Source organism: Strongylocentrotus purpuratus, unplaced genomic scaffold, assembly GCF_000002235.5.
Source record: "Strongylocentrotus purpuratus isolate Spur 01 unplaced genomic scaffold, Spur_5.0 spur5_contig_858, whole genome shotgun sequence".
NCBI classification, from domain to species: domain Eukaryota; kingdom Metazoa; phylum Echinodermata; class Echinoidea; order Camarodonta; family Strongylocentrotidae; genus Strongylocentrotus; species Strongylocentrotus purpuratus.
In genome coordinates, this window is record NW_022145566.1 from 802899 (window position 1) to 830400 (window position 27502).

Consider the following 27502-nt stretch of genomic DNA (forward strand, 5'->3'; position numbering starts at 1 on the left):
CCCCCCCCCCCCCCCCCCCCCCCCCCCGGACATGATATTATAGGGATAATTGGCCCTCGCACCCTTCTTTCCTCCACGTCTCCCCCTTTTCTCTCTCTCTCTCTCTCTCTCTCTCTCTCTCTGTCTCTTTCTGTCTCTCTCTCTGTCTTTCTCTCTCTCTGTTTCTCTCTCTCTCTCTCTCTCTCTGTCTGTCTGTCTCTGTCTCTCTCTCTTACTCTCACACTTTCAAAGACTATCTCCTCTTCCCCCTCCCCAACGCCTTTCCTCCTAGTTCAAAACCCCGCCCCTTTGCTCTCTCTCTCTCTCTCCTTCTCAAACGACCTACCTTTACCAAATATTCTTCATATAATATGAAATTTCATCAATTACATGGTTAAATCTACCATAACGTTAATAATCATTAGTTTCATTACAATTATCCATAACATTTGTCATTTTTGTTATTGAAAAGTTTTATTATCAGAATTCAGAGAGAGAACGACATTTGACCGGCAATGACGTCAATCATGAATATTCATTTTTCAGTTAAGCCGTTCGCGAACATAAACATACGGTACGAAAGCTGTGCGAGACATGATACCATTGCTCACCCGTCCCAACCCGGCGCGGCCCCGCTTACAATTGGGTTGGCTTCGCTGTGATATACTGGACGTCCGACGTGATCGACGTGAACTACAGTTCTAATGCTGTCATCTTGTGCTTAAATTTTTGACGATTATGGCAGAACCAGATGATAGTTTGTTAACACAGACCACAGATACGGAACCAGCATTAGTCGTAGGTGAAATTAAAGAGAATAGAGAAACCCGATGGTAAGCAACGACTAAGAACATGAGTGACTAGCGATGATTATGATTTAATGATGATTGATGGTGTGAAGTTTGTGTACAGTGTGAAGTGTAACTATGTGTGGAAAGATGCGGTTCCTGTCGAGAACTTTACACGTTGTCACTTATATCAAACTGTTATTGATGAAAACTTCGATTGGAATATAAGTAAAGCCTTGTTTGTTCACATATAGTATCTAGACTGTACAATGTTCGTTCGTTCGTGTCTCCTTAGATCAAGATAGTAATGTAAAGTTCCTTAACTTAGAAGTAAATTAAATTAAATTAAGTTCTTCCATCGCTCGATTGCTGCAATGGCCGTTTCATTAACAAGGGACAGGTCTTCATCTGTGCAACCCGTTCCGCCGCACTGCAAGAGGTGGTCCATCGTCTGTACAATGTAAACTGCCAGGATCGGATTATCCACTTGGTATACCCAGACGGGGGGTCACTCCCAACATGACTGGCTACGCACCCTCGTCCAGAAAAAGCATCGAAAGGGTGTCTTTTTCAGCTACACGGCGTCGTCGCCGTTTTCCTCAAACAGGGTTTTTTTCAAGCAATGATCGCACAAAAGCCCAAAAAGGGCACCTTTTCAGGTTCACAGCCTCACAGGTCTGGCGTCGTTGACATTTTCCTATAAAAGGGTGTGTTTTTCAAGCACTGATCGCACAAAACCCCAAAAAGGTACCTTTTCAGGTTCACAGGTATCTATGTTTTCTTTAAAAAAGGGTTTTTTCAGAAAAGGTGCGATACGCCATTAGAGTCCATTTCAGAGGTTGATGGACACCGGTGGTTAGCACTTTTGTATGAGAGTGACCCCCTGGAACCCAAATGTGTCTGGACAGTTGATTTCAACTGTCTTTGAAGATGTTTACAAATACAATGTGAATAGTCAATAGGCCTACATGCAATATTAAATAATGTTATAAATTATTGCTAAGGATAAATACTTATGATGGTTAGTGCTGTTTTATGCACACATTTTGGTAAGTAAAAAGTAAAGGCTTTATTTTTGTTTAGCGTCTGGAGACTGGATACTCAACTCTCCATCATACTGGCAATATATGACTGGGATGGCCTCGAAATCTTCTGGAATATAGCCAAGGAAAGATCAAACCCATTTTTACTACACCACCAATCCAAGGCAAAATAAAATGAAGCGCAATGGCAAATATGCCTCATACATTTGTTACTTATAGACATGACAAACAGTCATTGATTGAGTATGTTATACCCAGACGTTGTGTGTCCAGACAGGTTGTGTATCTGGGCAGTTAATTTAAAATGGTAATTTGAAGAAATTTACAATTTCACAATTCTTTTAAGACCTATGACTATGTTTATAGACAATATTATAAAGGAGACATACATGTACATGATGGTTAGTGCTATTTGATGCACACATTTAGGTAAATCCAAAGACAAAAGTGAAAGCTTTATTTTTGTTAGTGTCTGGACACACAACCCCCATCATACTGGCATATTAGAGTATTAGATTTACAGGACCTCTGCTTTGCTTCATGCAGAACCCTTTTCCCAATAAACCATGATTTACTGCGTCAAATGTGAATGAGCTTAAAGGATCTGCTGAAAACAGCTAGGAAAATTCTAGCCTACAGGCTTGGCCTTCCTTGGTGATATGAAATGAGATGATATCATCAAAATATACACCAGACTCTCTGGAGAACCACAACATCAAAATTAGTACACAAATGTTTACAGTTTATGTACAGTACAAGCACCCCTCTCCACTTTATGCTAACCATGGGAATCACCTTCGGCATTCGCTAAAATCCTTCCCTTCCAGCCTATCCAAACAAATATGAATTTACAGCAATATTAGGCAAAAATAGAGAATATTGACAATAATAATGGCAATGAGCATACCTTGTACAATGTACAAGGGGGAGGTTGTGTGACATTAATACAAAAATAAAGCCTTTTCTCTTGCCTTCGGATTTAACAAGAAATTCTTTAAATAGTATTAACCATCATGAATATTTCATCTTTTAAATATTGTCTAGCATAAATTTTAAAAGATTTATGAAATATAGTGCTTGTAATTACACTTCTTCAAATTACAATTTTAAATCATCTGTATGGATAACACTTGACGTGTGGGTATATAATGTACAGTAGGTGTTGACTATGAATGGCCTCATGATTTAGGCCTCCAAAATAATTGGCTAGGCTTAGTCCTGAGCTGTAAACTAGGGAGCTATCTTTAACTCGGTGTAAAATACTTACCGGTAGCCAAAAGCTGCCACTGAATACCAAAGTTGGATATGGTAAGTATGCTCTTTTAGCCGAAAACTGAGTAAAGTACTTGTATTTCTGACATAAATACTGAATTGAATATCGGCCCAGATGTCAGTTGTATGATATCTTAACATTTACTGATCAATATCAATGTTTTCCTTTTGATTTGTTATCTCTCAGTGAAGACACCGGCATGGAGGAGGAGGCTGTGAGTGATGATCCAACTAATGGTGAGGAGGTCCGTCTTTCAGAGACAAATGACGAACCGGAACAAAGCCCAGTTTCTATGCAGGAAGATAGACACCTTGTAAGAAGAACTTCTGAAAGTGATGACATAGAAGAGGAAGAAAGAGAGGAGGAAAGCACAGAACAAGAGATTGCAGAGCAATATGCTAAAATTAGGGAAAGAATTCAAAAATCAAAACTGTATGTGAATGTGGAGCCTCATCAGTGGCCTATAATCTACTCACCCGATTACAATATTAGCTTCCTTGGATTCGAGAAACTCCATCCATTTGACTCAGGAAAATGGGGAAAAGTGTACAATCTACTCAAAAGTAAGTGGAGAACCCTTAAGAAGCATCTTTAGAAGAAGCATGTTAAAAAATGTTATAATTTTAGCTCCTAGCAAAAGCACTCAGACGTCTTGTTTGCAGTGCAGTGTTGAATGCATTTCCAGTCATGTATAGTAACTGTAGTGTGGGTTTGTCTTGTTGGTGGAATTTTGTTTAGCTCTATATTCATATCTAAAACCATTTTGAGGTGCATAGAAACCAATGCCTACAGTACATTTACCTTGGCTTATCCAAGCTTATGTGCGATACCCAAAACATTCATGGAATTTCTTTCTAAACTATTCTCCAATGCACTACACCTGGATCAGGGCATAATACTGGAGATCATTGCCCCTTTCAGATCAGACAAAACTCCAAGGGGTTCACCGAGGCCGGTTTACCCATTGAAAATTTAAATTTCTTTGGTATGAAATCTGTTTCTTTGGATTAACACTAATGAGATTTCAAGAAAAAGTTACCCTCAGCCCCTTACTGGATCTAGCTGAAGGCTGATGTGTAATAGGTATTTCAAATGTAATATTACCAATCAGACATATGAGAAAGTGGAAAAGTCAGATTAGTGCACACCTCGAGCGGTAGCCTTTAATTTTACAGAACCTGCTATTACAGGGATGTAGTGATTGAAGGTACTTGTACATATTGTATTAGAATTATCGCTGACAGATTGAAATCGGTAGTAAATGTAGCACATAAATTCCATATTGCGTCATTATACAGTGATTTCATTAAAGCTAGATGCATCAGCCACCAGTTTATTTATTACCGGTAACCAAAAGTCCCAGATGATAATGTCACTGGTTATTTTAAACCGTTTTTGTTGTTGTTCTCTGGCAGACTTATCCTTTCATGTGGTCGCTGCCTTATACACCAGTTTACGGTTGTGTGCACCATTTTAAACAAAGCCAATGACCTAGAGGTCATGTATTTATGCGTAAATTAAGATTGCGCCCATGCAAATTATGATGATATCACTGCCTACGCGCTGCGTTGTGCGCGCAAATCATCATTTGCATGGGCGCAATCTTAATTTACGCATCAATAGGTCAAAGGTCATTGGCCCTGAATTCAGGGCCAATGACCCGAGATCAACTGTCTGCGCATGCACACTGATACAACTGTAAACTGGTGTATTGCTTGTTTTAATGCATTTACAATGAGAAATGATAGATTTGATGGTGGATCTTATTATGAGAAGTTCATGAGCATTGCTAGACATGGAGAGGAGGGGGAGGGGCGATGTGATAAACCCCCTCCCCATTGAATTTTCTTGGCAAATCATGAAAAATGACAGTGTGATCAAACATTTCAGTTCATCAGAACATTTGGTGGAATTCCTTCATTCAAATTGGTTGAGAAATGGCCATGATGATGAAGTTGCCGTATGCAATTACTTCCCCTTTTCCACGTTGTCTGTCAGTTTTATGTACATGTATGTACAAAGGGGTATACACTTGAAACTCTTCAGAGAAATACTCATTAAAATCGTGGTAAAAGTATGAATTGAAAACCCAGTGCAATATTCAGAAATTACATACAGTGTATGTGTATTTATACTCTAGTAACCCAACTTATTGTTGATTTAATGCTTCTCTGCCTTTTATATTTAATACAAACTAATTGTCTTTTTCTTTCCTTTTTTTTTCTTATAGAAGAAGGGATGTTTTGTGACGAGACTACAGTCTGTCCTTTAGAAGCCACAGAAGATGATCTCTTAGTAGCACATACAAAGCAATACATCTCTCGTTTAAAGGTACAATGCTATTCCCGTATTATCTAAAGTATTCTCTCTCTCTCCCAGACTTGCCCCGTGTGTAATTGTCTTGGGTGTTAAAGAAAATATTTGCCTCTGCTGAAGCGGACATTTAAAATTCTGCTTATCCTATTCAGCTACATACACTTGCAGTGGCAAAACGGATTGCATATTAAACTACATTTGCACAATGATAGCAATTTCGGTGTTCTCCCCTCATCTTGAGATGACACATTATCTATACTAATTTATGTGTAGTATTTGAAATGACGCACACCTCGTGTAGTGGTGCTGTGAATACTGTATGCATCCTGTACACAGGAATACTTGTACTTGATCCATAAACACTTGTAACTGTGAGTGTGTGTGACAGAGACCCACTTTTCATATATAAAAGAAGACCTTATTTATCAATTGAGATTATCAAGCCTGCTTTTTCTATCTACAAATGTACAGGGGAAAGAAAATGACATTTAATCCATACGCTATTTACATGACTATCTCTATTGGGTGGGATATGTGCATTAACATTTACAATTTTGATTAAGGTAATCAGTTTCTACACATGCTGAGCAACATGTACACATACATGTGCATGCAAATGGCTCAAAAGCCAGTCCAATTTTGATCATTATTTGATAATTGAGATAACATCTAAGTCTGCATAATCTAATTTCCTACTCGGGTAGGTGAAATACACTTCCATTGGTGACACAAAGAGAAATGTATTCATCCTAACCGAATTCCAGTGTGATGCAAATTCATTTCATCAACACTAGTTGCATAAATTTCAGCCTGTCAAAATAGCGCTCTGCATGCCCAAGTATATTTCCTATTAGCCTGATGAAGGCCAAGTAATTCATGGAATGACCGAGAGCAGGAAATACAGTTTCATCCTCCTTATCTATCTGAATTCTCTTGTTCATGTACATGTATAAAGGAATGCCAGGACTGAGTAATGACAGAAACAATGAAAGCAAAAAGTAACCATAGATGATGGTTTATTTTACTTATAAATACTACATCCTTTCTTTCTTGCTGTGCCTGATAATTCATAAAGCAAAAATCTGTGCATTTTCTTCTAATAAAGGAATTGGGTATTCTACTATAAATTGATTAATTTTATTCTGATATGCACTGTAAACTGTGTTGAATACTCTGTATGAATAAAAAGAAATGGTAGGGCCAGTAAATAGGATTATAGTGATATATTTGAAATTTGGTATTATAGACTTGTCAAAATATGTAATCTTTTGCATGTCAGCTACTTTGAATGTGAATGCTATCATATTTCATTGTGAAATTATTTGGGTGTTAATGTTGAGAGTTTCAGTTTTTTGAGATTGTTTGGTATACTTTATTCACATCTTCTCAATATCATGATCTATGATGAATCCATGAATATTATCATTCTCATATCTGTAATATATGCACCACTTTTAATAATCCTATGCCATTTTACATCGTTTAATGTAAAAAATAATCTTTCAGCCATCTCAAACTCTTTTATTCTGCATATATATATATATATATATACACACCTGTACATGTAAAGGGCATGAAGTCTTAGGAGGGTGAATCTGGTTTTATGTTTAGTAATTGGTTAGATTGGTTAGTGGTTACCATGCATGTTATAGTTATCCTATACCACAGTACTACAGTAGACTCTACATAGATAAAGGTTGTATAATGTTATCTCTAATCTTGGACCATTATCCCCTAGAATACATATACCCCGCCCCCTCCCCTCCTGCCAGACAACAACCTCTTGACAACAGAACCCCATATGAAATTTACCACTTTGATAAATTGGCAATTACTTTCTGGGACAAGTATTTGTTTGGACAACTGCAACCCATTTATTTACCAGTCCACTTCTCCATGGACGTCTAATAAAGCATTTTCCAATCAAACAATTGCTATCAGTACTTCCATTCCCAGACTGCAGTATTTTTGTAGTGATATTACTTAATTACTAAAGTATCAACAAACATTGAAATCTGAATAACAATTTAGGTATTAAGTCTTAGAGAGATAGTTATTACAAGAGGTTGTTGATCATATGGCTGTTGTCATAGAGGGGGCGGAGGTGGGGTTAGTTACCCAAAACATTTTATTTTCTCATTTCTAAAGCAAAACTGAACATTCACACTCACATTTCCAGTCATATGAAATAATTCATTCATGCATAGTGTAATTTTTTAGAACTGATACATTGCAGTAAGAAGGAACATGCAGGATAGCATATTTTATCATTAATTGTCCCTAACAGATGCGAGAAAGTATAAAAACTCATGCCACCTGCTGCCATCTGCCAACATATTATCCATGGTTGCCTACACATGTGTCAATGTGTCATAGAAAAAAGGGGGGAAATATTATAGCATGGGGAACTTATATGGAACACTTTCACAGAACAGATATTCAATCTTTAGAGTAGATTCTATCATTTTTCATTTTAATATCAATGCATTTATATTTGATCGAAAACCCATAAAAATTCATGCTTTATTCCGTAGATGCATTGCAAAATCTATTTTATACAACAATCAGTAATGTAACAATGTTCATCTATCACATCACAAGAAACAAATTGTCCCTCAAAGGCAATAATGTTATTTTAAGTGTTTTTATGGTGGTGGCTGATTAATTTCTATTTATATTTTTGTCTTCAAATCAGTATTAAACTTGAGAAATATACACTTGTGCATTTTTACCCTGTATGCATTTCCTATGGGCTCTACAATGCTACATCCACTCATCTTTGCAGAAGGATATATCAGAGGGCTTTCCTAAGGTACACATTATTTATCGACTTCCGCCTCTTAGAACCATCATTCATTTCAAATCTCATGTAGACCTTTCCCTTTTGGAGTTTATAATATATTTTTATTTTGGACAATATGATTTCTTTTAGTTTGTGTATTTATTTTTAAATATTTTGTTTTCTGTATCTAAATGTAAAAGTAGTCTAGATTTGATATTTTACAGTTTACAGTCCACATTTCTGTTACTTTTCCATATTTTATTTTTAATTTCTTGTCCTCAGTTTATATATTCTGTACCCTGAGTGAATATTGATGTGAAAATCGGTTTACTGTTTGTGGTAATCAGAGTAGGTTTCAACAATTCGCAAGTTCCACTATACCGAATGTTGTATACTTTTATGTAAGAACACTGAAAGGCTGAACTGATCTTTAGGTCATTTATCGTAACTCCCTTGGCAAATCAGAGACATTGGTGATTAATTCTTAAACACTATATTATGTGGATATTATCAACATGCAGAAAGCACTTATTATTATTATTTTCTTATTACAACTAGATTGGGAACATTTATTTTGAACTGGCTTCATTTTGTTATTATCTGTCTGCATATTGCCTATGTGTACATGTACCTCCCAACTAATTAACTCTGCCTATAGAGCTCAGACAAAATTGCATTGTGAGATCAAAAGAGATGTCAAATTTAGACTTATTTGAGAAAAGTATATGTATCCCCTTAGAATTAAGTTATTTGAAACCAGCTTGACAGGCATGCATGTACATTACAGAAGTGATAAAAACAAGACCTGATGCAGCCAGGTCTTATAATCTCATTCTTTCACTAATTTGCTTATTACTCTACTAAGAAAACAAAAAGAACACCGAAATAATTACAAATAAACACACAAACTTTGCAGCTGATGAGAAAAGTGAAGGTCCTAATATTAATAAGTAAAAGTCAATAAATCAAATTGATTCACTGGATTACTAATGCTGGGTATGTGGCAGATTTAAAATTCATCCCCTGGTCATAGCAACATTTTCTGCACCTGCTTTGCTAAAAGTGACATTTACAAAGGGCAATTTTTTCATGAAGGCCTACCAGTATGTTATTTTTTATTTATTATTTTTCCTACCATAGCCATTTTTGTTTTTCAGAGCTCATTTAGAGCACCCAAGTTAAAAATGAAATTGCTCATTGCTTCTGTTTATAAATTTTATAAATTTTCCATTGCATTTTATTTTATGTTTTTTATATAAGATTTCATGAGAGGCATATTTTTATTGATGACATAATTTCTGCATTCGTTGACATTTATAACCTACCGGTACATATATGACAGGGCTCACTCAAGCTAACAGGCATCTGAACCTCAAAAATTAATTGCAGATCGACCCCCAAAATGTCAGAATATTGACAGATGCCACATCATGTGTGCTAAGAGACCCACAGTACTTTTCTATAGACTCCTTTTACATAAATAAATAGTGTGTGGCCTTCCCTATTGTATTAGGTAAAAGGGATCTATAGGTATTCTGAGAAATGCTATAATTAACTTGAAAGAAGAAATCAATACATGTAGCAGTCATAACAAGCCTTGAAATTACATTTTTAAGGTTTCAAAAAGACCATTTAACATTTTGGGGGAATAATAACGGTTCCATGACACATGCTCCGCCGACGATTGCTCCGCCGACATTTACTCCGCAAAACGCGACAATTGCTCCGCGACATTTGCTCCGCGACATTTGCTCCGACGTCAAATGCTCCGCCGACAGGTGCTCCGCCGACAGTTGCTCCGCCGACAGTTGCTCCGCCGACAATTGCTCCGCCGACAGATGCTCCGCCGACAATTGCTCCTCCGACAATTGCTCCGTCGACAATTGCTCCGCCGTCAATTGCTCCGCAAAACGCGACAATTGCTCCGCCGACATTTGCTCCGCCGACATTTGCTCCGCCTGAAGCGACACTTGCTCCGCCGACATTTGCTCCGCCGACATTTGCTCCGCCGTCAATTGCTCCGCCGACAATTGCTCCGCCTGAAGCGACAATTGCTCCGGTGACATATGCTCCGCCGACAATTGCTCCGACGACATTTGCTCCGCCGACAATTGCTCCGCCGACAATTGCTCCGTCGACAATTGCTCCGCCTGAAGCGACAATTGCTCCGGTGACATTTGCTCCGACGACATTTGCTCCGCCCAAAAAGTGTCCCATTAAATACAAATGCTACTAGTACTACGACAAATGCTTTGCCGACAATATTTTTTTTTTCACGGGTTGTTTTTGTTTCTTTCTTTTTTTCTTCATTTTTTGAATACATTTCATGACATTATGTAAATGAAATGAAATGAATGAATGTTGATAATGTGGGAGGAAAAAGCAGTTGCCTAAAAGTCATTTCGAATATACTGAAATAACTTTCCATCTATCACTGTACGTCCCACATAATGTACACTAAACACTCATTACATGTCATGGGAAGTTTTTTTTTTTTTTAAGTAGAGCAGCAAGCCACATTCCCCAATACGCGCATACCTCCTAGTTAATTTCAAACAGCTCATCAATATGTAAGACCTCAAATTACCTCAATGAAAGAAGACTAATAACATGAGAGGAAAGAAAAGAGCAAAAAAGACAACCGTTTTTTGCTATTCCCCATAATGTTTGATTTAAATAAATAAAAAATAAAATTATAGCTCCTTACGCAAGTTCTCCGGCGAAAGATAATTACTCCGCTCAAAATCTGTTTCATGTATTACTCATTACCTGATCCAAAGCTCAAGGCTATCTCTCTCTCTCTCTCTCTTTCTCTCTCTCCCATGCTCCTCCTTTTCCTGTTTACACCGTTTTCTTGTCTTCTTTGCTCTTTTCTTTCCTCTCATGCTATTAGTCTTCTTTCATTTCCATCACTTCTTCTCTGCTCCCCCTCTCGAGTTCTATTTCTCTCGTGAAATTGAAACGTAAAGTAATACTATCATGTAGTACATTCTTGTTTAGAATAATATTTTCAATAATATCCAGTCCATTTTCTAAAGGTTTCTTTCCTTTAGTTAAGTGTATGTAGGTTTAATATATATGTGTTAGTGTGCAAAACACTCCGTTTCATTCGAGTACTTTGTTTTCACTAAATAATTTAAGGGACTCACGAAGCCACCGGAAGAAGAGCAATTGGCTTATCATGAAGAACTAACATCAAACTGCAACAAAATGATTTGTATAAATGTGAATAAGCAGAAAGGCTGCCATCTCATTTTCCCGTCTGAATGGGTTCTCTTCCTTACGTATATAAGTGCCCTTATTTTCTAAACTTTTTTTTTTAATATTTGTGTGTTTATTAAATTTTCAATCATATAAAAATTACATATTTACAAGTCATTGGTAATAATTAGACAAACAAAAAAACCAATATGTATAAGAACAACTAACAATAATGAAAGGACAAAAAAAATATATATATAAATCATTATAGTAAAAAAAAAATACACTGTACACATATAAATCATAGTTTGAACTCCAGTGCATAAAGGGGAGTGAGGGGGCACAGGAATAAAAGTTAAATCAACATGAGTATCATAAGTCAAATCGCCATTTCTTAAAATGCGAAACAAGCTTGTTCCTTTTTTTCGCTGAGAAATATTCAATATCTTTTTGTTTCTTTATAAAACTCTTAAAAAGATCAACACTTGGTAAATCCCCTTACTTATTTTCTAAACTTCCATGATGACCTATTACATTGTATAATGCTTTACCTAGTAAGATGCATTGATCGAGGTAATTTCAGGTATTACATATTGATGAGCTACTTGAAATTAACTAGGAGGTATGCGCGTATTGGGGAATGTGGCTTGCTGCTCTACTTTTTTTTAAAAACTTCCCACGACATGTAATGAGTGTTTAGTATACATTATATGGGACGTACAGTGATAGATGGAAAGTTATTTCAGTATATTCGAAATGACTTTTAGGTAACTCCTTTTTCCTCCCACTTCATCAACATTCATTCATTTCATTTCATCTACATTATTTCAAGAAATGCATTCAGAAAATGAAGAAGAAAAAAAGAAACGAAAAAATAGGTGTAAAGAAAATATTGTCGGCGAAGCATTTGTCGTAGTACTAGTAGCATTTGTAGTTTATGGGACACTTTTTGGGCGGAGCAAATGTCGTCGGAGCAAATGTCGGCGGAGCAATTGTCGCTTCAGGCGGAGCAATTGTCGGCGGAGCAATTGTCGGCGGAGCAAATGTCGGTGGAGCAAATGTCGGCGGAGAAAATGTCGGCGGAGCAATTGTCGCATCAGGCGGAGCAAATGTCGGCGGAGCAATTATTGTCGCTTCAGGCGGAGCAAATGTCGGCGGAGCAATTGTCGCTTCAGGCGGAGCAATTGTCGGCGGAGCAATTGTCGGCGGAGCAAATGTCGGTGGAGCAAGTGTCGCTTCAGGCGGAGCAAATGTCGGCGGAGCAAATGTCGGCGGAGCAATTGTCGCGTTTTGCGGAGCAATTGACGGCGGAGCAATTGTCGGCGGAGCAATTGTCGGCGGAGCAATTGTCGGCGGAGCATCTGTCGGCGGAGCAATTGTCGGCGGAGCAACTGTCGGCGGAGCAACTGTCGGCGGAGCAACTGTCGGCGGAGCATTTGACGTCGGAGCAAATATCGCGGAGCAAATGTCGCGGAGCAATTGTCGCGTTTTGCGGAGTAAATGTCGGCGGAGCAATCGTCGGCGGAGCATGTGTCGGGTTACCATAATAACAGGTTCCAGGTGACTAACCAAGAAGGAGAGAAAAAGAGAGATCCGAAAAGAGAGGGAACAAAAGTTACATGTATATGCAGTACTCCTTGAACAATATGACCCTTTAAAATTCTCTGTGCTCTTTAAAAAACATTTTTATATGTTGCAAAAATGTTAAGAACAGCATGACCAAACATTTAAAGATGAAGTTGAGTTCTGATCATTAGATTGCATTGTGAAAGAAACGGTGTGGAATCGACCAGAAAAGGTTGATCATCTAGCGTATAAGAATCTGTGTGTATTGCAAGGTTCTGGAATCATCAAATTATTTTTCACCTCTTCCCAGAACTCAACCTTCTCTTTAAACGCCTTTAAATTAACAACAACATTTTATGAAATGTGCTGAAGCAGCAGACTCCCTCTGAGAGCCACATGGGCCAGTCAAGTGGTTCACTGTATCTCTGAATAATTACAAAACATGCAATACAAAGGAACAAACTAATACTAACATGAAATAAAAGCTAAAAACAAAAAATACATCACTTTACAATATGTTTGCTTGCGTATGACCAGTGCCTTTTCTATTTTCAAGGTGAATTCATCAGTATGTATTTTTTGTAATAACTCTTCAGCAACAAAGCTTTTTAATAGAGGGATGAAGAAACTGCAATACCCCCAAAATGGGTCTTGCTGTAGTATCTGAAATACCACATTCACTTCCATTTCACTTGAAAAGAATTGTGAGCTCTTTACCCATCTACTTGTTGTGAGACAGTGATTTTTAAAATGTTTTATTTTTAAAATTATTATTTTTATTATAAAAAAAAAAAAACATTTGTTAATGTATTTTTTTAATTTATTATTATTATTATTATTATTATTATTATTATTATTATTATTATTATTATTATTATTATTATTATTATTATTATTATTATTATTATTATTATTATTATTATTATTATTATTATTATTATTATTATTTTATTTTATTTTATTTTTTCGGGGGGGGGGGGGGTGGGGAGTACAAATTTAAGCATTTGAAGGGAAACAAAAATAGTCTTGTTCTATGAAGAAGGTGCATTGCGACCGATTTTGTAATCATTCTGTAATTATGTATATGTTTCTCCAATAACATAACTGTAAATGCATACAGCTAAAACGACCCTGAATTAGGCAGCATAATAAGTATCTCCATAGCTTCACATAGTTTCCACTTCCTGACACTGAGTCCGAGTGTATGAGTGAGTCATGCCAAATCAAAAGAAAAAAAAAATATCATTAAAAAAATGTGATGTGTCTAAGCCCTCATCATCAAAATCATCATACATATATAACTATAATACTAGTGAAAAATATGTTGTTTTTTTTTTCCTTCAATGTCAGACCTGATAAAAGTAATAGGCTGCCTGTATGGAAGATTATTACATGTATCATTATACATTTGTAGTCTTTAATGCCAATACATCACCATTACCATGATAAAGACGTTTCTGTTGCTTATTTTCCTCTCTCATTCATTCCAGAATCCCACATACTTTTACCAAAATCTATAGAATGATTATATGTACATTTCGTAGAGGATCAAAAAGGCTTATTCCTTTGAAAAAAGGCAATCATTGAATGATTGTCTGATTCGCTAATATTTGAGTATGCAATCTATTAAAACTAATTGGATTGATTGAGCTGCCATAATTGAATTAAGCTATATGTAATCTGATGGAGAATTGCCCATGTGATGCTAGCAGCACAGGAGGCAAAGCAGAAGGCATTTTAATTTATTATGTTAAATCTAAATACATGTCTTCAACCCCTAATACCCTAATGAATTCACTGTCAATACAGATGAAATCTACAATGTACATCTACATCTGTCTGTTACATGTAGTGTACATACTGTATGTTGAGCATGTATGCAGTAAATTATTGGTTATTCATATCATAAAGTGTTTTGCAAAGTGATAACCTAATTCTGATTCGTGCTGGGGCTTGCACTAGGGCTTGCTGCCTGTGCAACACGTACTTGCACACACACATACATACACACACACACCCCTACCCACACACGTAGCTCCAGTTGAGAGTGTGATATTCATGAGTTTTTCTTCTCCATCCATCTCACTTTACACCTAGACATAACCCCTTAGGCACCTTCAATATAATATTGCATAATTTGTAAGGTGGGATGCGCTTCCAGAGGAAATTTATGGTACGCAAAACCCACAGAGCTTCACCGCATTGCTTACCGTACAAATATAACTTTCACTAGGTGTTATTTATATGTGCCTATCTAAGGAGAAAGCAAAATAGTTGTAAAGTATTCATGTTATTATGTCAGTGCCCCTGTCATTAGGACCATTGTATTTTATCCGAGCTTTGAATACCTATTGTCAAGAATTTGTTATCAAATAAACACAGCTTTAGAGTGTAGGTTAGACAAAATGAATCAAAAGATTAACTGAGTAGAATTTGAGGGAAGGGGGAAAATACTTTAACACCATCAGACACCTACCGGTAGGCCTTTATAATATTACATGGGTATCACTATCATTTCATCAATGTTCTTGGAGCAAACATTGTAATGTAAATTCTTTGTTTATCATGATTTTTTTAATTATAAGTGTAGTGTATACATGTATGAGGTAGCACAATGTTGCACTACGATCAGAGGTTGTTACTTCACTGTTTTAAATTGTCACATTATTAATTTTGACATCTGTTTATATGATCTACAAGACTTAAATCAAATTAAGTGTGCATTTGATAGGCCAAAATACTGTATTAAAGATAAATAAATAATGGATTTGAAATGAAATCAAACTTCAAACTTGTACATGTACTTGAAAATGTGCAGTTCTTGTATTAAGATTACAGTTAATGACACAATTTCTATCATGATCAATAAGTAGAGTACATGCGTATTTCTGATATCTAGAAAATTTGGGAAAGTTAATTTCTTGAAGATATACTGCATAAAGTATTTGACAGGGAATTAAAATATTGGGAGAGGGTAGTAGTTAAGATGTACAGGAGGACCTCCTTTGTTTGCTTATTCTACACCTGAGCCCCGTCTTGTAAAGAGTTGATAGCAATTGCAACTTTGTACATAAGAGATAGGAGACTGCAAACTTGAGATTTATTGAAGTACAGTACTTGCGATTGATGGGGCCCTAGAGAGGAAACTGAAAAAGCTCTATGAGAAAAAGCTCTGTAAGAAGTAAAACCAAAGAGATTTTAAAATTGTTTCATATGGCTTAACAATACTTATGAATTATATGATCATGTGTTTAATTTATATGTAATTCTTAAAAATCTGTAAGAGTTTAAGGAAACAAATTGGTGGTAGATTTCTATATTCCTTCATTTTAAATATTCACTCAGTCACTGGCATAAAGACACAATGTATCATTGCATGTCAAGCACTGTTGAAGACATGTGATTTAATTTCCCCCATTTTGTTCTTTGTTTCTTTTCAGTGGAGTATTTCTGTAGCGGGTATAACAGAAATACCTCCTGTCGCTCTTCTTCCAAACTACATTGTTCAGAAGAAAGTGTTAAGACCACTCAGATTACAAACTGGTGGATCTATCTTGGTAAGTTTGTTACATCAAGAAGAATATTTGTGGTTTCACTTATTTTTAACAGAAAAACCTGAAAGAGCTTTTTGATTGATGTAGAAAAAAAGTTATATTTTGCATCATACATCTTGGATGTTGCTGGCTGTGGTCTGTAAAAAAAAGAGAAAGTTGTAAAAAAGTAAACTGAAGAAAAGACTGAGATTTTTCATGAAACAGTCACATTGTCAATGTATCATAACTACCATTACAAAATGTTAATCTGGTTAATGTGTAGCATAACGTGTTATATACAAATATTCCATTTTCTTCACAAAGGCAAAATGCCAAATGAACACTTAAATGGAAAATGACACCCATACCAATCAAAAGTTCACCTGCAGTTTTATTTGGTGTATAGAACTGACCTATCTTTATTTGTCATACATGTATTGATGTTGTGTGCTGTAACTGTTTATTGGAATGCTAAAGAATGAGTTGATTGTTCTGTCAATGGCCTTTCACATTAGTGGCAAGTTTTGAAAAGAAATCCCTTAAGAAGAAAACAACACTCATTGACTTAAATTTGTTATTTGAGATGTCATTTGTTCTTGTAATCAATTTTTCATAGGTCTTTGATCCACCACTCTTTACAAGAAGGTGTCCCTCTTGTGTCTTGCGGTTATGTTAAGATTTATTTTATCAGGTTTATACAATTCGACATACAGGCGGCAAAACTAGCTTTGAAAAGGGGTTGGGCAATCAACATTGGAGGTGGGTTCCACCACTGTTCCAGTAAGCAAGGCGGAGGCTTCTTTGCTTATGCTAACATCACCTAAGCCTTACACTTCCTACTAATCTCAGTCATTTATAAGGTTTATGTCATTTCTTCCTACAGGCTGCCAAACTAGCCATGGAGAGAGGCTGGGCAATCAACATTGGAGGTGGATTCCACCACTGTTCCTGCAAGCAAGGCGGAGGCTTCTATACTCAAACAAACGTCACCTAAGCTCTACAATTCCTCCTTAGCTCTATCATTTATTAAGTTTATACCTTTCTTCTTACAGGCTGCCAAACTAGCCATGGAGAGGGGTTGGGCAATCAACATTGGAGGTGGATTCCACCACTGTTCCAGTAAGCAGGGCGGAGGCTTCTGTGCTTACGCTGACATCACCTTGGCTCTACGCTTCCTCTTTCATCAAGGTACCATAAAGAAGGCCATGATCTTAGATCTGGATGCACATCAAGGCAACGGCCACGAGAGGGACTTCATGCAAGATAAAGAGTCTGTCTATATACTGGATGTCTACAACAGGCATATATACCCAAGGGATGGATTCGCAAAGAGTTAGTATTTATTAATTCACATTTATAAAAATATTTACTATGTCACTAAGAATGATATATGTATTTATACTGGATGACTGATATGATTTGTGGTGTGCTCTAGATCAGCTCTAGATGATTTGTCACCAAATTCTTAATCTCTAGGTTTTGCATTGAATACGTAACGACTATTTGCTAATACATTTAAGTATGCAACCTTAAATGATGTATACATGGATCTGCTTGCGAATACAACATTAGTTTGTTAATGCCTTTCAATTATCCCATGCTTTCCTTCCAATGCTGGTTACCTGATATACCTACAATTAAACTCTACCTTTGGAATCAGTTGCCACTCAGCATCAGGGCAATATTTTTGGTGTAGATTGTTTTAAAAGTCCCCTCAGGACTCACTTGTTTAAAAAAATTGTATTTCAATGTATGTGTTATGTTTCTCGAACATTCTTTTTATCTTGTTTTTCCTGTTGTCCAGTTCCTTCATAATCTGCACCTCGAGCTCATTGCTCAACATGTACGTAGAGTTGATGCATTACAAATACTTTTATCTTCACATTATTGTATTTTTGATTTACAGGGGGCATCAGCCGAAAGGTAGAAGTGAACTACTTCATTGCAGATGAGCAATATATGACATTGGTTGCAAGGTTGGTAGCATTTTAGATTGTCAACCTATAGGTTTTATGGTTTTCAGATGTAAATATTGAGGATTGAGCATGCATTGTAGAGACTATGAAGGGTAAATAACGTAACTGCCCGAGATCTAGACTGTTGTATGAAAGATTTTTTGTTCCCCTTCTCAACTGATTTGACGTAATCTTGTAAATTAAAGATTAGGTTCTAAAAATGGGAGCCCCTGTAGAAGATAATCAGCCCGTAAATTGATGTAACTATTTATCAAGATTTGCTTTCTAACTATATGATTGTATTGTTCCTACAGTAACCTGGAAGCAGCATTGAATGAGTTTGTTCCTGACATACTGGTCTACAATGCCGGCACAGATTCCCTTGAAGGAGACCCGCTTGGAGCTCTCTCCATCACTCCACAGGTATGTATTTAAATAATAATATGCATGAACAGCCTCCCTCAGTACTGTGGTGAATGATAGTCTTCCACAGTGCTTCTGTTATACACAATCTTCCTCAGTGCTGTGGTGACACATAGTCTTCCACAGTGCTGTTGTGAATTATAGTCTTCCACAGTGCTTCTGTTATACACAATCTTCCACAGTGTTGTGGTGAATTATAGTGCTCCAAAGTGCTGTGGTGAACTATAGTCTTTCACAGTGCTTTTTTTACGCACAATCTTCCTCAGTGGTTTGGTGAAACAAAGCCTTCCTCAGTGCTGTGGTGAACAATAGTCTTCCATAGTGCTGTGGTGAAACATAGTCTTCCACAGTGCTGTGGTGAAACATAGTCTTCCACAGTGCTGTGGTAAAACATAGCCTACCTCAGTGCTGTGGGGAATTATAATCTTCCATAGTGCTGTGGTGAAACATATCATTCGACAGTGCTGTGGGGAATTATAATCTTCCACAGTGCTGTGGTGAAACATAGTCTTCCATACCAGTTTGGAACATGGTCTTCTACAGTGCTGTGGTGAATTATAATCTTCCACAGCAATGGGGTGAAACATAGGCTTTGACAGTGTTTCATTAAACATATATTCCTCACAGCTGTACTGAAACATAGCCTTCCACATTACTGTGGTGGAATATATTTTCACACAATGTTGTGGTAAATCATAGTCTCCCGTACTGCTGTAATGAAATATAGTCTTCTATAACAACTTGGAACATGGTATTCCACAGTACTGTGGTGAATTATAATCTCTGACAGTAATTTGGCGAAACATAGACTCTGACAATGATTCATTAAACATATCTTCCCCGCTGCTGTGCTGAAACACATCCTTCCACATTACTGTGGTGGAACACAGCATTCCACAGGGCTGTGGTGAATTATAGTCTTCCATAGTACTGTGGTGAAACATTGCCTTCCATGGTGCTTTCATTAAATTTAATCTTCAACAGTGCTGTGGTGAATAATAATCTTTCAAAGTAATTTGGTGAAACATAGATTTTGACATTGTTTCATTAAACATATCTTCCTCACTGCTGTGTTGAAACATAGTATTCCACATTACTGTGGTGCAACATATTTTTCCACAGTATTGTGGTAAAACGTAGAACACAGTCTTCTATACCAGTTTGGAACATGGTATTCCACAGTGCTGTGGTGAATAGTAATCTTCCACAGTAATTTGGTGAAACATAGACTTTGACAGTGTTTCATTAAAAATGTTCCCTCCCCTGCTGTGCTGAAACATAGCCTTCCACATTACTGTGGTGGAATATATATTTTCCCACAGTGTTGAGGTAAACAAATTTGTCCATACCGGTTAGGAACATGGTCTTCCATGGTACTGTGGTGACACTGCACTGTTTCAAGAGCTGTGATTAGTTGATCTAATATTTTATTTTCAAATGAAGATATTTGGCTATTTATAAAATATTGAAAGAAACAAATGTGACAATGTAGTACATATATTGTTCCACAGTGTTGGGGTAGAGGACATCCATTTACAATGCTGTGTTATCACTGCTCTCTTTGAAGGGCTGTGATAAAGTCGTTGTTTTTGAGCACCTGAGAAAATGTAATACAAATTGTCTCATTCATTTCATTACAGGGAATAATCAAACGCGATATGATGGTGTTTGAATTTGCTCGTGACAGACCTAAGCCTATTCCAATCGTCATGGTGACGTCTGGAGGATACCAAAGAAACAATGCAGATATCATAGCAGCTTCAATCCTCAACCTATGGAGGAGAGGGCTTATAGCATGTCCAGAGGCAGAAGAATATCAAGGTAATGACGTTTTAAAGCCCCACTGCACTACTTACAGCTACTGGCTCCCTCTATATAGCAAACAATGCCTAATTGGTGACCAATTGGTCCCCCATGATCCTCTTTTTCTAATATGTTAATTGAAAGCTGATTTGATGAGATAACCACCTGTCAAGTGACCTTGCGTGGTGGTCTAATCCCTCCTGTACACTAGTACAGATGGGCTTTAAATATCATTTCAGATGACTCTGTTAGAGATACTCTGCACTATATGTTTCCGAGGTAGTTGGAAATTGTTTCTATTCATTGCACTGAAAAGAGCATTTGTCTATGTTAGTAACAAAAGTTTTGGAATACATTTTCCTCAATCGAATACAAAATCAAAATCAAAATTTTGCAAACTGTAATTAGTTGTGAGATTGTCTATTCAAGCATCTGATGACTTGTTTAGAAAAGGTAGCATATTTTGTAATACCAAAGTATATTCTTAGCAGCCAAGTATTGATCACTCGTGTCTTTGTTTATTTATTCACAGGTAAGCAAGAGCCATCCTCATCAACTAGTAGACAACCAGAAGAAGGAGAAACAGCAGGAGAAACACCTTCCACATCAAATGCTGACGCTACCACACAGGGCAATAGAGGATTCTTCAGATCCTTCCTAGGATTCTGTAAATAATGTTTACTTCACTCAAATAGAGTTTACTAATATTCATATGTTATCAGTACTTTGTATATCATGTACTTAATAACTTATTAATTTCATTTATATTATGTGCCATTTATTTTATATATACATGCATCTTGAATGGGTTTAGATAGGCCAGTATTTTTTTCTGACATTTTATTTCCTTTAATAATAATCGTATTCTGCCTTGTTTTATTGGGATGATGGTTTAAAAAGTGATGAGACCAGTGCTACATTCACCTGCAACAAAGTTGAAAATGACCTCTGAACAGTGCTGATGTTAAAGTGTACCAATTACCCCCCCCCCCCAAAAAAAAAATACTTTGGTCTGTATTTCAATAGTTCCATGTGGTAATACTATAGGTATTCAAAATATGAGCATCAAATATTACTTCTGAAGAAAACAGAGATTTTGCAAATTCAAATACATAAAATTGACTTTTGGGTAACTTGATGCAACTGCATGCACTCACAGAACCAAAGTCCAATGTGCACAGTGTTATATTTATTCCTTATTTTCGTTATGGGTGAAGGTTTTGTTTAAGGTTGATTCTATACATTCTAGCGATACATTCTGTTTTAAGGTAATTGGTACACTTTAAGATAAAATGGACCAAATGTAATGAATACACTCACATAATATTTTGTTTTCATGACATATTTAGAGCTATAGGATGATATTCACAATAGTTTATAGACTTAAGTCCAGTTTTAAAACCTGACTAAATGGGTAGAGGTAGTCCGTAGATTTATAGAGTTCTGAGTGTCGATGTCTTCATCTTGAAAATTATCATGATTCTATCATCAAATGAACAAACGTCATACCCTCATGCAATCAATTATCATTTTTAATTCATTGCTATATTAATGTACCAGATGCATGAAAACAAAGGGCAAAGATTTCTACACATCATGTCTCCATATTTGTCGTATGACCACATTACATTTGATGCCATGAATTTTAAAAAGGAAAATATTCTTTAAATTCCTTAAATTGGCAAAATGGTGAGAATTTCAGAATCATTGTTTTGCTATCATAATTGGCAATTTTTCAAATAGTTGACAAAATTATTTCCCATGTACCTCATTTACAGAAATATTGCAATATTCTTGTTGCTAATTTGAAGAAGACGATGTGATCAATAATTCAGCCCTTAAAAATTTCATGTCATGAAACGTTTTTTTATCTTTTTCTCTTGTGCTTTGAAATATATGTTGCCTGCTTCACTATTTACAGCAATGCATGCACGGTTATGTATCATGTTTAATTTATTTTAATCACACTGTGCTATTCAAGGTTTTACTAATCATATCATAACTCTAGAGATTTGTGGCATTTTCATTTGTGAAAGTACAGTTGTAATGCAGTTATTTGAACATCGGACAATCATAGGTCCATCTTAATATTACTCTTAATTAAATATTCATACAGGGTTTATTTGGGTCTGTGGAAATATACCCTCCTTTGAAACAATGATGTATATTCCAAAATTCATTCCTCATTGTAAAACCAAGTGGAATATTCCCAGTACTACCCAGTTGGGCTCGTAAAAGCAAAGGTAGAGTTCACTAGAATATGTGACAATATATGACATTCTTAAAATATATTAGTGATCTCTGATTGAAAATAATGGCAGTACATTTATTTCTGAGTAGTCTACATATCAATGTCATTAATCAAAAATGTCTAATTAGTAATGAAGGATGACTGTTTGCTCTATGTACACAAAACAGCTTATATAGTGCATGAAAAGGCTAATTTATTTGATTGTGACTCATAGCTTTGTACTTTTAATATTTTGATTCAATAGTGGGAAGATGATTGGCGTTAGGCATTGGTAGGTAATGTCTTCTGGACCACATTCCCATGGAAAGCACGAGAAGATTCTACTGTTCACCACTGCACTGACATCTATGTACACCAAGATAGAGACTCTCTCACATGACAAAGTGTTCATTTTTCATGATTTATACTGCTTGTCCATATGTTCGATCATTGGTAGTTTATCGCTTATTGTGATTGTCATAAGCTAGTTGGCACTAATTTATTAGAACTACTCTTAAAGAAAGCAGAAAAATCAGAGAAGCAAAATGATAAAAGTTTCAATTAAATCTGACCAAATATACAGAAGTTATGAATTTGTGACAGTTTTAATCACTATATGTATGGGCACTTCAAATTGGCTGAAGCGGTACCATCAATGTGATGTAGTGCTGGACTACTTTCCCATCTGCTCCACTGTATAAAATGACTATAATTCAAATTTTTCAAAATTCATGGCTCAAGAGGGTCTATTCTTTTTAGAGGACCTATACTAATGTGCTGAGTAGTGCCCCAAGGGAGAAGGAACTTTCGATCACATTCTGTTTCTGTTATTTTTCTGCTTTCATACAAATCAACTTATTACAAGGGTTGGATTGCCCTCAAAAGATATGATTCTCTTTTGCATGGCTGGCATTTAAACGTTTCTTCCATTGTATGGCGATGTATGAGCCTTTAATTTCTGTTTGTATTGCCTTACTTTTGGCCTTGCCTAAACGAGAGCTTCAGATCAATGTTATCATTTGTGCTTTCTTGACTTGAATGCTTTAAAAAAAGCTGATTTGTTACAACTTATTATAAGTTACAAAATATTCAGAGTGATGTTATGCCTTACAATTATTTCTTTGGCTATACCGTAGCTCCCCCAGTTTAATTAGGGTCAAGCTCGCTATCCATAAGGACCCCTATTCATAAGGACCATTATTCATAAGGACCGCTATCCATAACACATGAAAAAATGAATAGCGATCCTTTATGAATAGCGAGGAGACCCTGTTTAAAATGCAAGCCTTTATACATTGTCTATCTACTTATTAGGTAAAATGGATGCTTAGTACCCCATTAATGGAGATGACACATGTCTCATACTTTGCAGTCAGGGCATGTCTGCCTTTTTCTTTTCTTTGTTTACATTTTGTATCTATGTTCTTGCTGTTATAAAAAGTCATTGTGCAACATGCCTACGATGAATAAAATCCCAAAGGAAAATTAGATTTTACATTGATATAAAGGCTGTATAAATGTGGCCTACATTATTGTACCAAAAGAGTCTAGATATAGAAATAGAAGGTGGGACACAATATATTCACAAGAATGCATAATGAAATACTCTGTATTTTGTCAGTCCTGGTAACATGTGCTTAATACATTTAACTGCACATACATGTTCATTCTGAACCTTTAGAGGAAATTTATGTAGTTTAATGAGGATAATGACAAATAATCAATGTTTATACTACGCAGGATTTAAAGTGTAGTTCATTTTAGGACAGTCTAGGTATTCAAGCAGCTTATGGTCAGTTTGTAATGTATTGATGGATAGGTACTGGTACATCTTTCAACCATGCTCATTACATTTTCCTTAAAGGTGTTTTTTTATTTTTTTTATAATTGATACAGCTAGGAATATTTTCATTCAGTGGTGGATCAGGAGGTAGGGAGGGGGGGGGGGTCTTTGAGGGCCAAAATAAAAATGGGGAAAGGAGGAAGAAAGAAAAATCATAAGCTGACTATTTTTTGTTTTCCTCCTTTTCTTCTTCACATAATTTTCGGACTTGTAACCCCCCTCCCCCCCCCCCCCCCCCCTCTTACCAAAAAATCCTGAATCCACCTTTATCATGTCCATAAGTAGTATGTGGGACATTTTGGCAAACATTCTGAATTTTAAAAAAATTATCATGATTATTGTATACCTATGTAAATGAATTATAATTAAGAATGGTCCTGCAAAGATTATGTGTTTCCATAGGCTTTCTGATTGTTCAAATTGAAACAGATAATCTTGGAAAAGTTTATTTCTATACCATGTGGTCATTCACAAATTCAGTTGAACTCTGAGAAAATTTGATGTACAATTTGATATTCATGTTATACAAATATTGCATGCCCCGTTATCCAGTTTTGAAAATATATGAACCGACAAAATCAGAATGACCAGAGTGATGTTATAGTTTATCAAGGCCATAGGTAGAGGTTGGAATATAATATAATGGTGAACATATATTATACTGACCAATGAAATGCATGCAATATTTGCTATATAAAATTGAGGGTATTTGTGATCTCATACCAAACTCCTTTGAAGGCAGACCCTCTCAAATGCATGCAGGCCTTGCCTCCAGGTCAGATGGTAAGACGATGCATACAATGGGGTACGTGCAGGGAAGATAAGTGCGCAGTCTAATTCACTTTTGTACGCGTTATAAGTATTTATATTGCATAGTCGTGCACATATAACAAAATTTTGAGTGTCACATGACACATTTTCAGCTAATAGGCTACTCGCTAACAAATATCATATTTTATATAGCGATGTTTACAATGATAATGATAATAGTGCTATATCACGCCCTTTAGGAGTGTCAATAAAAGGGACAAAAGTAGTGGGTCATTTTGAAATAGAAATGAATATAAAATATTATTTATTACTATTTATGTATATTTTGTGCAATATAACAGAGAAGAAATATGTAAAAACCATATATATGATGAAACACATGTTGCTGCCATCTGTAGAAAGATCTTTATAGTTCATGCTCATAATGTATTATAACTGATACCAGAAAATAAAGTTGTTACTGTGAAAGTATTTGATGCACAAAGACCAAGAATTTGATAAGAACATTAATTCTCTCTCTCTCTCTCTCTCTCTCTCCCTCCCTCCCTCTCTCTCTACCTTTCCCTCACTACCTTTCCCTCACTATCTCACTCCCTCTGCCCATTTCCCCCTCTTTCTATCTCTCTCTCTCTCTCTTTGTCCCTCCTTGCCATCTACCTGCTGAACTTTGCCACACCTTGATTCTCTACCTCTCTTTAGTAGGCATACCTCTTTTTTTACGACTCCCTAATTTTAAAAATCTTCCTCTTTTCTATCTTCTCCCTCGACGTTCATGTCTTTTTTTTCTTTCTCTGTTTAAAAAAAGAGCAATGTATGTTGTCTCTGAAATAATTGAGTATCTCTCTTCAGCATCATTGATATCATAAGATGATGTTGCTTTGGCATATCAGAGGAAAACATTGTATATCGGTACAATAATTGACTACTAAGTTATTCCGAGAGTGTGATTGTTATGAAAATACATTGATTAGAATGATATAAAAATGTTGATGCATATTTCACATTAATTGCAGTCTAATTACATAATTATATCAGATTTTATTTCAACTTTATTTTATTTGGTGAGAGCTGCAAGGGTATTATCTCTATGTAAAATGATATGAGTTAATGCCTTTCTGTCTCTGAACATACAATTATCCTTTTGAGGTATGTTGTTCCTTTCATTGTTTTAACATGTACAGAGATCTGCAAATCAAATGTAATGAAAAATGTATTGAATAAACTATACAATGATTTATGAGAACCAAATGCTTGAAAAGGTGCTGAAATGCTGGATATACAGGTTATAGTATAGTAGGGGTAGAAGTGGTAGTAATGCTGGTTATCATCGCCCTTCAGAGCCTGAAAGAAATTAGTAAATGAATTAGGAAGAGAAAGAGAGAAAGCATCCATAAGGAACCGAGGAGAGAGAGAGAAAAAAAAAACAGAGAGCGAGAGAGAGAGAGAGAGGGGGGGGGGGGGGAGGAGGCTAATTACCACGATTATTAGGGAAGAGAGATTTGAGACTGCAGTACATTATGAATTGTGTGAAAGCAGAACATTGCAAAATAACTGCGGAGTGAATTGTCGGGTGAAAATTTGAAAGGAGTAGTATATGAATGTTATAGGCAGAGATCACCATCTCTTATGATATCATAAGATTTATCAATCCACTGTGACGCATTTGGTGCCAACTTTAAAAAAAAAGTATTTTCCTCCCTCTCTTATTTCCTCGCGGCTGTATTCATGCATTATTAATGGTATGTCCTTGAAAAAAATCAAAGGTGTCTTATTCGAGAAAATGATGAATACTACTCAAATTTCATTTTTTATTTCTGAGCAAACGGGAGGAGAATTGGCCGACATCACATCACAGTGACCTTATTGGACAACACATCACAAACCCAATTCATTACCACAAATTATTTCACCGGGGCCTATAGCTTTACAAGCTTGCTTTCATGTAGGTCCCATCATATTTCTCTCAGTTAAATCAGTACTCTATTTTGACCACTTA

General features: G+C 36.2%; 1 protein-coding gene across 2 annotated transcripts; it reads left to right on the forward strand.

Annotated features, from left to right (window-relative positions):
* Positions 1–502: 502 nt before the first annotated feature.
* LOC577996 (histone deacetylase 11) lies at positions 503–23407 on the forward strand. Of its 2 annotated transcripts, XM_030997301.1 has the most exons (11): positions 503–812; positions 3270–3646; positions 5314–5414; positions 8185–8211; positions 16389–16505; positions 17534–17813; positions 18388–18457; positions 18751–18859; positions 20500–20680; positions 21195–21329; positions 23158–23407. In XM_030997301.1, the coding sequence occupies exons 1-11, from the start codon at positions 718–720 to the stop codon at positions 23166–23168; spliced, it is 1503 nt and encodes a 500-aa protein (XP_030853161.1). In that variant the 5' UTR covers positions 503–717; the 3' UTR covers positions 23169–23407. The 2 variants fall into 2 exon arrangements, with proteins under 2 accessions (XP_030853161.1, XP_030853168.1); XM_030997308.1 differs by lacking the exon at positions 8185–8211 and having other exon boundaries at positions 504–812.
* The last annotated feature ends 4095 nt before the right edge of the window (positions 23408–27502 follow it).

Coding starts and splice junctions, on each gene's coding strand:
- LOC577996 (XM_030997301.1), top strand. CDS start 718: ATGGCAGAACCAGATGATAGTTTGTTAACACAGACCACAGATACGGAA. Junction 813..3,269: donor GAGAATAGAGAAACCCGATG/GTAAGCAACGAC, acceptor GTTATCTCTCAG/TGAAGACACCGGCATGGAGG. Junction 3,647..5,313: donor AGTGTACAATCTACTCAAAA/GTAAGTGGAGAA, acceptor TTTTTCTTATAG/AAGAAGGGATGTTTTGTGAC.